Here is a 12,982-nt window from a genome sequence, read left to right on the forward strand (position 1 = left end):
TGCCCTATAACGTATGACCAAGTACATCCCTGTCCTGTGAAGCAGAGTCCATACAATTGCCCCTATAACATATGACCAAGTACATCCCTGTCCTGTGAAGCTGAGAGTCTGTAGATTTGCTCCCAGTGTGTGTGTGCATGCATGTACACACACACACACACACACACACACACACACACACACACACACATTCATTCATTCATTCATTCATTCATTTATTCTCTCTCAATGTAATTCCAAAGCAATTTAAACTGTACAGGTTGATGGTTGATACGTGCTGGGCAAGGTAAGAGAAGTCTTGCCCATGGGTCTGGACCTGAGTAGAGAAGCAAGAGCCCCATCCTCACCCTTCTGGAACCCTGAGGTCTGAGGAGAGACACCAAGCCCCTGAGCCCCTTCCCCATGTGTTCAGAAACTCCATCTACTAGAGATTGCACCAAGCGGGTGTGTCTAGGGCCCAGCTGTCAAAGCCTGTGCTTGGACACTCATGGAGCTCGGCTCTGCACTAATGGCAGACAGCTCCAGTAGAGACCAGAGCTGAGACTACCTGATGACCACAGACTACCCCTGAGCACCCTGGAATAGTCGATGGCCCCCTGCAAGCCAGAGATGTGGAAGTGTAGGTGCCGCCTAAGGCAAGCTGCTTGGCTCTGATGGCAGCTCTGGACTGTGTCCATCCATCTACTTTCTGGGTGCACTGATGTGTTGGAGGTCAGTAGGTAGGACACTGGAGGAGGCACCAGGCACATCAGATGCTGCTGTGACCTTGAACATCTCCTACCAGTTGCTCAGTGGGGAGAGAGATTTGTAGCTGGGTCCCTGTGAGCAAAGGTGAGGCCTTGTCATCCCTACACCTTGCGAGGAGAACAAAGTCAGTCAGCTGAGGCCGACTGTTCTTGGGTCCCTGTGCTAAGGACAGGGCAGGTGCAGGGGTGAGGCTGAAGGGTTAAGTGGCAGAGGCCCAGTATGATGGGGGACAGGGCTGCATGGATGAATAGATGCATCAGCGAACAAAGAAATTAATTGAAGAGGACAGGGAGGTATGCATGGGTGGGCAGGTGGGTGAATAACTGGAGAGCTGTGGATACAGGGGTAGGTGAGTTGGTTAGTGGATACATGAATGGATAGAATATATATATATATATATATATACATATATACATATATATGTATATATATATGTATATGGCTTAGTGGATGGGTGGGTGGTTAGTGCATGGGTGAATGGATGGAGGAACTGGATAAAATGATGGGTGGGTTAGTGGATAGGTGTATGCCCATGAGCAGAAGCATGGGCTAGTGTCTGGGTAGGTAGATAGATGAGCAGGTGGGTAGGATGTTAAGAGAGTAAGTAGAAGTGAGTACAGAGGGACACATATGTAGCACATGAGTATGCTCAGATTTAAGAGAATTCTAAGAGGGAAGAGCTGCCTACAAATTACCTTCAGGGTGGACCTCTTGCCTGTTCCTAGCATTGCAGACCTGCAAGCTGGCCTTTGTATTCTCAGACACTCTCTCATCTGGTCCTCATGAATTAGAAGGGGTAGGGTGGCATTTTCCCATTTTACAGATCAGGAAACTGAGGCTCTGAGTTGTTATGGAAGCAACCTACCAACAATGCAAAATGCCTGGTGAATTTGGCTCTGGCCTGGCAAGCTACACACCTGTCAGAGCTTGTGGTGTTTACAGAGGACGCTTAAGTCTTCACAGAACATTCCTCTCAGTCAGTGGAGGAGTATTCTGGAGCCCTGGGTAGCACTACGCTAGAGCTCGTTGGCTAGTGTGTCATCTGTGGCTATACGGAATCTTGAAAATCCATGGCCTGGGCCCCTGGGGTGGGATTTCACAACCTGAAGGGTTCCCGGGCTGTAGTCTCTGGTGCCGATGGTGGGGCAGAACATCAGAGCTCAAGTGGCCACAGCTTGCTTATCCCTGCACCCTCCATCAGCTGCTGAGAGTCAGTGCTGGCGTATTAGCCACATCTGGTGCTGCTGCCCAGTGACAGTCATTGTCTGAGCAACAGGAGTCACATTGTCCACCCCCTCTGTGTCCCTCCATTGAGCCTCCATAGCAGGTCTGTGGTTCATTCGCCTCTGTATGTGGAGAAAGTAGAGGGTTTATTTTCACCTAAAAAAAAAAAAAATCAGTCTCTCACTGGGAGAGACAGGCAACCACTGCGGGGGGGAGACGCAGAGTCCTCATGTCTAGGATGGAAGTACTCAGTTTTCAATTTTGGCCCTGTCTTGTCAAGGTCCTGTAGCCCAGTCCCCAATGTCCAAGCTCTCTGACTTGGTGTCAGTTTTGTCCTTGGTGGTGCAGGAGGCAGGGCGGTCCAAGAGACGGGCAGGGCTGAGCCCGCCGCAGGCTGCAGGTAAGAAGCCCGCCCGCCCGCCCGCTCTCCTCCTTGAGCTGAGCCCTAGCTGGTGAGGACTGGTGAGGACTTGCAGCCATTGCTGTGTGCACAGGGTTGGGGTAGTGCTTGGTAGGTCTCCCTGCACTGAGTGGGTCCTGAAACATCCCAGCATGCCTTGCATGGTTTCTTTGTTTGGGGGAAAGTGTCAGCCCCGTGGGAGGATGTGATGATGCCACCAAGAGTCTTCTTGGTAAACAAGCTACTGTGGTGGTGTGAACTCTTGCTCCAGGTGTACTGTTGTTCTTTGCTGTTTCTTGTGGACTCTTCCCAGTGGCAGAGCTCAGGGCTGGGCAGGCAGTAGGTAGCTCAGTGGAGACAGGCAGGGGAGACTTTGGACTTTGACTTGCCTGAGTTCATGTCACTCTCAGCCCCCTCACCTCACTTCATGCTGGTCCAGGACCTCAAAGAAAGGCCCCTCCCTGAACCTCAGTCTCTTGATCTGTGAAATGGGCCAAATTCCGATTTGGAAGAGTTCATGTTGGGAAAGAAGCAGTGAAGCCCAAGAAGCATGTGGCTGTGTCTGACACCAAGGACTCTGAGGCTGAGACCTTCTGTCCCTTCAGGGTCCCCCTCGAAAGGTCAAAAGTATGCCTATCAACTGCCAAGTGAAAAATGTCACTTCGTCTGAAAATGTGACTCCATTTCTTCAGGTTGGAGGTGTGGTTGGAACTGCAGTGAGGTGTCACTTTGCTCAGGGCATGCTCACCTTCTGGTCCCTGTCTCTGAGGAGGCTGCTCTAGTGTGTCACGCTTCTGGCCTGTGAAAGGCATTCATTCTGCTGTCCTTTTCTTTGATTTTCTTTTACTGTTGAGCATTAGGTAAAGCAGGGCCCCCAAGACAAACCTGGTGAGCTGCCTTTACAAATGGATCTTTCCCTTCCAGCCGCCAGGCGATTGGACGTGGAAGACAGCAGTTTTGATCAGGATAGCAGGAAGGTAATAAGGGGGGCTATGGTCCTGCAGGGTGGGATGGTTCCCCGAGCTGGATCTCCAGTCTTTCTCTTACTCTGCTCCTGGGGTCCTGGGAGGCCCAAGGTGGGAGCCACACCCACCTGCCTCCTTCTACACTCAATATGAGCACTTGCTCTGCCAGGTATCCAGGTCATGGCTCTGGGACTGAGGAGATGTGGACACTGACAAGCAAACAAACCCAGTGCATTCTGGGGTATTTGACATGAAGGTTCTAGTACAGCTTGGCAGGTGTTTTTTTTGTTTGTTTGTTTTATTTTATTTTGTTTTTTAATAAATGGCCAGAGAGTAGAATGTAGTAGACCTTACTGCTATACTTTTTTTAGATGCGGCCACACTGTGAAAGCAGCCAGAGAGGACGTGTGTGTGTGTGTGTGTGTGTGTGTGTGTGTGTGTGTGTGTGTGGTGCATCACAACAGCAAGCTGCAGACTGTATTTGGCCATTTCTCCAGCTGCTTCATGAACTTGCAGAGTGTATGAACGAGACACCTTTAATGGGGAGACCGGCATTAAAAGCAGTGGGGTCGGCTTCTGAGGTAGAAATACAGAAGCTACTGGAAGGTGCTGGTGAGGTGCTTCCACCATGGTAGATGACCTCAGTGTTCCCATGACCTTCCGTTCCTCTGCAGAAGACCACCTGGCTGCTCCTCAAGGGGGATACAGACACCAGAACGAACTCTCCGGACCTGGACAGCCAATCTCTGTCCCTCAGCAGCGGGGCTGAGCGAGAGCCTCTGCAAAGGATGCCCGGGGACAGCCTCTACTCACGTGAGTGGCTCTTCTGATGTGCACTGGAGACTGCCAACCAAGGGCCCCTCCTAAGTGGGCCCCCAAATCTCAGCTTTCCTCCCTAAAAAAAAACTAAAAGCAGGAGTCAGCATGTAATCCCAGCATTTGGAAGACTGAGGCAGAAGGATTGCCGTGAGTTTGAGGCCAGCTTGAGCTGCACAGGGGGACTCTGTCTCAAAAATAAAAATTAAAACAAAACCCCAAAAAAACACCCAAAAGAGCATTCAGATGTGAATCAAGCCCACTAAAGGTCTGAGCCCTGGCCTCACCCACCACCTCTCTGCCGTGACACAGCTAGCTAGTGTGCGCACAGCGCCCCCTTGTGGCTCTCTCAGAGCTGGCAAGAAAGCGAAGAGAGCCGCTCTCAGGGCCTCTCTCCCTGGGGGCAGATGTGGTCATGGTCAGGGGGCGAGTCCAGCCCTGGAACTGGTACAAGGCACTGTCCTGGTCCCTGTGACATCCTGAGCAAGGCAGGCACTTGGAAATTCTTAGGAGGTATGGCCTGACGTCACAGGCAACAAAGCTGACGTCTGCCTAGCCTTGGGGGTGTTGTGAAGCCTGGCTTAGGGGTGATCCTCAAGTATAGAGTAGATTCCCCGTTGCATTGTCCACTGGAGGTGCTGTAGGTCACAGGCAGAGTCAGCGGCACAGGCGGCAGGTGGACTCAGGTTCTCCCAGAAGCAGCCTCTGCTCTGAGCTAAACAGGGGATTGTTCGCTATGGCTGTGACTGTGGTTGGAAGTGGAGGTCATGAGAATCTATGTGGTGTGGAAAAGCAGAGGAAGTACCCGGCATCATAGTGGCACCAACTCTGAGTGAAATCTGGACTCTCTGATGGCTGGCTGATGACAGAGAACAGAGTCAATGCTGACTCTCGGCTCATTAGGCCCTGGGTGTGCAAGAGTGCTTCGACTGGCCCGCAGTAAATCGCCATGACTGTTCACATCCACCTCTCCTCCTGACCGTGGACGGCATTATTTGAGCTTGGCACACTGGAAGTGTCCTGCAGCAGAGGGAGGAACAGGATGCCGGACATTGTGACCAACTGGAAATGGAAATGTTCTTCTGTGTGGGGTCTTGGTAAGCAGATGAGGTTCCTTGGGATCTCAGAGCTTGCACACAGACTGATGTCGACATGGGAGGGCACATCAAATGGCCCCGTAGGGTCTCCTGTAGGTTCTTTTGGAGGAAGAGCTAGCTGAAGGCATGGTGAGAGAAGATGGAGCTCCCCTGTGCCTGCCTGTGCCTACTGGGGTGACTGCATACCACCCCTCAGCCCTCTGTCCCAAGGATCCCTGCCCCAGGTGATGCCCTCTTGCTGGGTGTGCACATGTGCTTTGTGATACTTGAATTTGAGTCATGGAGACTCCTCCACAGAGCAGACCTTAGGAGTTGCCCATAGCTCTCACTGTCTTATGTGGTGTCCTGACATCCAGGCATTAGCTGGGGGTCAAACACTTATGTCTGTATTTCAGGATGGTGTTTTCCAGTTTCTGGTCTTTGCTCGGTTAGGGGAGTGCCTAGTTCCATTCCCATGACCTCACCCAGATTCTCCCCATGGCGGTCAGCCTGTGCCCTCAGCCATCCCCACTGGAATGTATGGACTTCCTGTGGCTCAGGACTGAGGGGGGCAGGGGCGCAGAGTGGGAAGAAACCCAGCTGGAGATGCTACCTCTCAGGGTCCTGCTTCTGCTGTCACTATGCTGGGTGGCCTATGCATGTCCCCTATACCTCCCTATAGCACTTTTTCATCTGCAGATGCCGGAACAGGGGTGTTCATCACAAGCACTTTTGAGTGTGGCGGACCCTGTGAGGTAGGCTGTTCACTGGTCATTCCCACAGTGACAAGGCTTTCCTGTCATCCCATTCCTCTACTGCATCCCTGCAGCAAGCCAACATGAGTGGTGTGGACAGGAAGTAGCTGTTATGTAGGTACACCTGGCCTGTGGGAACCCAGCTACCTGTGCTTGGACCCATGCCACTTATTATGTGCCAACAGTCACGATTGCATCCTCCTGCCTCTGCGTTCTCCTGGTGCCCTGACTTCAGATCTCCTGAGCAGGAAGCCCACAGGGTCTAGCAGTATACCTGTGCCTTTCTCTCCATCCCAGCGGTGCTGCACAGTCCCACAGGGCAGCAGTTCCCTGCCAGGCTCTGCTCTCCTGTCAATGGGGCATGGGTTTTATTGTAGCTGTGTTTACCTCCCTTCTTTATCCTATGCGGGGGCTTTCTCACTGTGTGAGTGGTCATTAGTGACAGCCTGAGTCGGCACGGAAGGGGACAAGTTGGCTTTTGTTGAAGGCCTTACAGAGTGAGCTTGCACCCTGTGGACACATATCCTTTGGGTCACACACTCCTGACCTTTCCTGTCCTATCCTCTCTTTTGAGGTCTCTCCCTCACAGATGTGAGTACAGATGTGCACAGACACAGGCATGGCAGAGATCTGGTGGTATGACTCAAGCGCCTGGGCTGTAGAAGCCGCTGCCCAGGGGTTTCAGTGGTCCCTAGCAAGGCCCCCGCTTTACATCAGCAGGTTGAGAGGAAGGTGGGAGGAATGGGTTCAGGGTGGCTTGGGCTTGGAGACAAATGAGTCTCTCCGACTTAGCAATTCAGGAAGTGCAGGAGGAAGACCTCATGGGGGGGGGCACTTCACCCCAGATTGACCTGTGCCTTTACCATTGATGTCCCCTCTGTGTCCTCCAGCAGGGGCCCCTGTGGAGTGTGGAGTGGTGGGATGTGCTAGTCTCTGCTCCTTAGAGCATTGCCTTCCCTTGAGGCAGTCAGCAAGCACCCAGTCACAGGACAGGCCTCTGTGGCTCTATTCTTCTCTGAAGGAAGGAAGGGAGGGAGGGAGGAAGGGAGAGAGGGAGGGAGGGTAGGTGGGTCAGACTTTCCCTCCACCCTTTGACCCCCCGCAGAGTTCATTGTGAGAAAGAGCTGCCCCACATTCCCTTGCCAGTGTTTATGAAGAGCAGGTCCTCGTGCCCGGTCAAGTCTCCTGGGAGTACTGAGGGGACAGCCAAACGCCTGGTGGTAGAGCTGTGATTGAGGCTCCTAGGTGACAGAGTCCACAGATAGCAGAACTGGAAGATCTTTGGCATTTCCAGCGCTAAATCAGGGTCCAGAAAGGCAGGAGCAGTCCAATCGCCTAGCACACAGTCCTCGAACACCGTCTTGTTCTAGGTGTGGAACCAGAGCTGGGCCTGAAACAGAAAAGGCCTCCTGTCCTGTGACACTGCAGTGAGATGGGGCAAGTCAGGTGGCATATGCAAGTTGGCAGCTAAGGCATGCCGGGAAAAGTGCCATGGGAATATAAGAAGTCTTTGGGGAGGAGGCCAGTGTCCAGCAGGCCTCAGTTGTGGTCTTGGAAGCAGTGGATGCTTGGGAAGGGATGATCCAGCCGAGGGTAGAGGCAGGGCTAGCAAACTGTGTGGCTAGGTCATTGTTACCAGTCCCCACCCCCGCCCTGTGCAATGATAGCCCCAAAGGACTTTAGCTTTCTCCCCTGAGCTGGGACCAAGTTGGCCAGAAGGTGACAGGAGATGGCTGCCAGCATCTGTGTTAGGGAGGTATTCTGGGCAATGCACAGCATATATGAAGGTTTGGGGATTGGCTTCTGCAGAACCCCAGGGAGACAGACACAACGGTATGGTGAGAGAGGGACTAGCCAGATTTCAGATGGGAACAGGCATGACTTTCAGGAAAGTTCTGAAGGCTACAAATGTGTCCAGAAAACCTCGAAAGGAATGGACTCAGAGCATTGTACTTATACCCAGGTCCAGCTGATAGGGCTCCAGCTAGTCACTGCTGTGTGACGTTGGGTCCCCTAACAAGCCCCTATGGTATGAAATTTCCTTAGGGACAACAATGAGAATGACCCAGGAACCTGTAGGTTGAGAGGCTGACACCAGGGCATGCAGTCCTGTGAAGACATCCAGGTGGAACATTCAGACTCACATGCCAGACTGCAGCTCAAGCCTGTCCCGCTGGCTTCCACAGCCCAAAGCGCACATGTGCTCAGGGACATTGAGTTCTGATGTTCAGAGCTGAGAGGAACTACCCCGCACAGAGCAGGCAGTGGTGGTCACATACTGGACCCCAACAAAGAGGTGGTGACCTGCTGTGGCTTGCCGGATGTTGAGAGAAGCCTGCACCTCCCACGGCATCAGGAACACACACTGTCTCTCTCAGTCATACATCTTGAGTCTTCAGTGGCTGCCCCGACCTCTCATGAGCCATCCTAGAGGAGAACGGAGCCGACTCCAAGAGCAGCGGGCAGCATGGTGGCTGTGGGTGGCCTGAGAGCTGGCACAGGGTGTGTCGTTAGACTAAACCTAGGCCTAGCCCAGGAGCTGGGGTGTGTGTTCAGTGTCTAAAGGGCCTGATATAACCTAAGGTCGTGAGCACACAGCTGGGAACTTCCTTGGGATCCTCCATCCTCTGTACCTGCCCCTTCTGGGCACGCCCACTTTTCTGTCATGTCTACATTTGGCCACACACTCTTGAAGGCCATCTGACCATATCAGATATGCAGGTCCCTAGAAGACCTGCTAGGGCCATTTGATTTTATACAGGTCACTCGATCTCCCCAGCCCCCCCCCCACTCCTGTGTTCAAAGCACAGAGACCCTTGAGCATGGAGTTAGCACTCTGAATGTGTGGAGGGATTTGAAATATAAGAATTATCTGTTCTGTTGCATATGGGACGTTTGAAATCACACAGTGGCCAATCCCTCCCTGAGAAAGATTGATTGTAACAAGACTTAGATAGCAACTTAGAGGACAAGAACACCCACCGTAGTAGATTCACCTGTCTAGCTCTCCCTGCTAAGTACACCTGAAAGAAGGGGGCTACAGGGAGCCAGAAGCCACAGGGTGGGAAGGGGGAGAAGGCTGGCCACCTCTACAGGGGTAGGGGATGGGTATGGAGCAGGAGGCCTGCAGAGAGGAGGCCCCGGAGATGGTCTCTGTTTATCGCTAGCATCTTCTGCCTCCCGGCTGGTAGGACAAACGCACAGGCAGCTCTGTCAGGGATTGTGAGGGGCACCAACTCCAGGCAAATCGAGAAGAATGGAGTAGCTTGCTAATCAGCACTCTGAAAAACAATGACCATGGGAGTCAGTCTGTATCTCTGGCCCTGCACACTGGGCCCAACAGAACTCTGGCCTGCTAAAATGGAAGACTACCTAAGATCCCATCTCTTGTCACAACAATTGGATATTCAGGATTCAATCAAAAAATGATTTGCAACACCCAGAACTGTGATATTAGTATTAGAATGAGAAAGTCACCAGACTCAAACACTGGAAAGAATTGGTGTTGACGTCATCTGACAAGGATTCTAAGACATCCGTCATAAAGATGCTCCAGGGAGCAGTTGTGTCAAAACTGGAATAGAGAAAAAGTCTCACCAAAGAAACACAAGTGACTTTGGAAAGGAGTCAATTGGGAACTGATATTGAACTGAGACGTAAAATAATGTCAATACCAATTGTGTGGGTTCAGCGACAGAATGACTGACTCCGACAGAGGACATTGGGATCTTAGTTCCAGTGTGGACAGCAGAGAGAAGAAAAACAACCAGGCACTTGGGAAATGGTGCTTGTGTCTTTGAATTCCCTGAAGGGGAGAAAGAATGGATTGGAGACATCCAAAGCGACAATGGCTGAAAGCCTCGCAGACTCAGCAGAAGATGTAAGCCTGCAAGGTCAAGAAACCGAGTGAACCCCGAAGAATATCAACCTAAAAAGTCCACAACAAGATGTGGTACTAAACTTCTGAACACAAAGGTTTAAAAGAGCTTCTTGAAAGTACACAGTGAGGAGAGCCATGTCATCTACAGGAAGCACTAGTTGGTGGCAGCTCCCTCCACATGGAAGCCACAGGGACCGGAAGTGAGTGACCGGAAGTGTGCTAAAGGGAAGGCCTGTCTGTGAGTTCTACATTCAGTGGGAATATGCTTCTGGACAGAAGGCACGGAGACCTCAGATGAGGGAAAACTGAGAGAAGTTGTCACCTTAAAGAGTGGTTAAGGGACCTTCTCCAGAAAGAGAGTGTTAACTTCACGGGCTCCAACCTTAGAAAGGGAAAAGTCTAGGCAGAGAGGGTGGGGCGGCATGACTACCAGTCCTCAAGTTTCTTTTTTTTAAAATTGTTTTATGTGGATAGGTGTTTTGTCTGCATGTATGTCTGTGCCCCATGTGCACACGGTGCCCGTAGAAGCCAGAAAAGGGTATTACATATGTTTGTGAGCCACCATGGCATACTGGGAATCAAACCCTGAGTGCTCTTAACTGCTGAACTATCTCTTCATCCCCATGTTTCCATACTTAAAGGAAAAAGTATGAGCAGGGCTGGAGAGATGGCAGAGGGCCAGAGCTCAGGTACCAGCACCCATATTGGGTAGCCCACCACTGCTCATAACTCCAGCTCCAGGGGCTCTGACCTCCTCTTCTGGCCAATGGGCATCAGCACTGAGCATACTCATACCCTTTCCCCTCTTCCACACACATACATATAATTAGAAATAAAATGAATCTTTTTTTTTGACCAGGCTTGTCTGGGACAGTTGTTAAGAAAGTGGGAGGCACACGTGGTCTATAGAAATAAGGTTGCTACCGTGTGTGAGAAGTTGAATATTGAGCCTGGGGAGGCTGTGTGCAGCCCCTGACTAGAGGGCCAGAAACACAGTTGAGACCTTTGCTGTTCATCCAAAAGGCCTGGGAGGCTTGCAGAATCATGGGCTTCTGATGTAGTATGGTCTTAGTGGAGCTAAGAATCCACCTAATAGAGTTGTTCTTTATTGCTGCTAGCCTCCTCTTTGAGAAAGAACTGTATCTAGCACCTTCAGTTGGCATGGGCTCCTAGGTTTCCTCACTGGGTCCCTTGGGAGAAGGTGTCCCTGAGCCCACAAGGAACCTCAATGTAACGCTTAGCCCGGCACACTCAGCAGCAGGGCCAGACAGGATGGGTGGGCAGCTTTGTACCTGGTACTCATGCCAGTCCTCAGTGTACACCTCGGAGTGAATGGTGGGGGGATGTGGCCCATAGCTCCTCTGAGCTTTCTCCTGGCTGCCCAGCAGCTCCCATGACATTTGACCTCATGCTAGTGAGCATCAAGGACCCCTGTGTCTCTGCCTGGCCCATTCCATTTCAAGAGAAGCTAGTAATCCCTATTTGAATTTGAGGTTCCCCAACCTCAAAGATTCCCCAACCCCATTTGCCAGTGGTGGTCTGTGGTGGCTATCATAGCACAGGATGACACTACCTAGCCTAGGATGTCCTGAGTCTGGGAAAGGAGCTAGCCTGGGTGATGTGGTACCAAGGCTTATCCTGAACATGGGTACCAGCTCGGCTGGGCCCCATTCCTATGATGTCCCTGGTGTGACTACCTGGCTTAGATATCACCCTCTGCGTCCTGGGGATAGAAGGTCGCAAACAAGGCAGGAGGATCATCTTTATGGGCCTCTGTTGTTGTCAGCTGCCTAGTCCTGTCTCTGTCGGAAGCATCACGGGCCCTGCCCTCCCCTGGCCTGGCTGAGTGCGTGACGAGGCTGTGCTGTGTCTGTTACAGGCTTCCCTTATTCCAAACCTGACTCTCTCCCAGGACCCAGGAAGGATGGTCTGGACCTCCGGGTAGGTACTTGGACCCTCCCTACCTGTGGGACACTAACCACCACTTGCTGCTTACCTGCACTGGTTCCCATAGCTTTGTGCCAGAAAAGGCAGGAATCCTGCTTGCCCACATGCCTCTGCCTGATGCTCTGCCCCAGATGCTGCCACTGTAGTCTTTTTCATGTCAAGAGTGACCAGACCACACCTGGTCATACTCTGGCCTCTCTCCGCTGTGCTCCAGAAACCAGAGTCCCCAGTGTGTAAGGCAGGGAAGATGTAGGTCACCCAGAGTAACTAGGGCTGCTTTGAGATGCTCTTCAGCCCCACCTTCTTTCCTGTGGCTAGAGCCAGCCAATTCTGGAATGTTCCTGTGCCCATGGAGCCATACCCATCCCATGTCACTGCCATGTGGTCACGAGGAATATGTCCTTATCCGATTCCCAATCTCAAGGCACATGAACACAAGCGCAGAAGGCCTTTAGCCTGCCAACCCATAGAGAGGCTGCCATGTGCCCTGGTCCAGTGCCCTTCATGAGGAGCCTGTAGCCATGTTGGCTCTCAATGGAGATCTATCTGTAGTCAAGAGTGTCTTCATGATTCAGAACACCCAGGCCTCATATAAGCACACAGCTCCAGGAAACTTCCATCACCCAGGTAGCATTTCCTAGTGTCAGGAAGTTTGTGTATAAAACAAGACAATTCACATCTCAAGAGAATCAGGAGTGTGTGTGTGTGTGTGTGTGTGTGTGTGTGTGTGTGTGTGTGTGTGGTGTTGGAGTGGTCTTATCAAAATGTGAACTCAGGGCCAGCCATCTGAAATGTCCTCTCTAAGGCTATGGAACACTCTCAAGACCAGGGAGGCATCTTCAGAGGCTGTAGGCATCCTTTGGGACTGGCCATCCATCTTCTCAGGCTCCAATTTACTATGTTTCTGTCCAAGACTCAGCTTCAGGGTGCCCCCCCCCCAGATGCCTCTGCATGGATGGAATCTAGAGTACCATGGCTTCCCCTCCCATTAACCTCTCTTCCTGCTCTGGAACAGACCTTGCATGTTGCCTGCTTCCTTGACCTTTTTCCAACGGAATTTGTCTTCCACAGGGAAAGCATGGGTCTAGAAACCACACAGGACTCCCCTGACATGAAATGTAAAACCCTCCACTCAGAATCGGGGCTTTAGGGGCCATGGGAGCCCTGTCTGT

The 12,982-nt window shown here is 51.9% G+C and overlaps 1 protein-coding gene across 1 annotated transcript in view; it reads left to right on the forward strand.

The window, feature by feature from the left end:
* Window positions 1–12,982, forward strand: part of Ablim2 (actin binding LIM protein family member 2) — a 127,412-nt gene that overhangs the window by 96,732 nt on the left and 17,698 nt on the right. The window contains exons 16-18 of the mRNA XM_059275756.1: window positions 3,296–3,348; window positions 4,011–4,149; window positions 11,743–11,804. Coding sequence (XP_059131739.1) covers window positions 3,296–3,348; window positions 4,011–4,149; window positions 11,743–11,804 — 254 coding nt within the window. The remainder of the gene's footprint in view (window positions 1–3,295; window positions 3,349–4,010; window positions 4,150–11,742; window positions 11,805–12,982) is intronic.

This window comes from Peromyscus eremicus, chromosome 10 (assembly GCF_949786415.1).
Source record: "Peromyscus eremicus chromosome 10, PerEre_H2_v1, whole genome shotgun sequence".
In the NCBI taxonomy this organism is placed as follows: Eukaryota; Metazoa; Chordata; class Mammalia; order Rodentia; family Cricetidae; genus Peromyscus; species Peromyscus eremicus.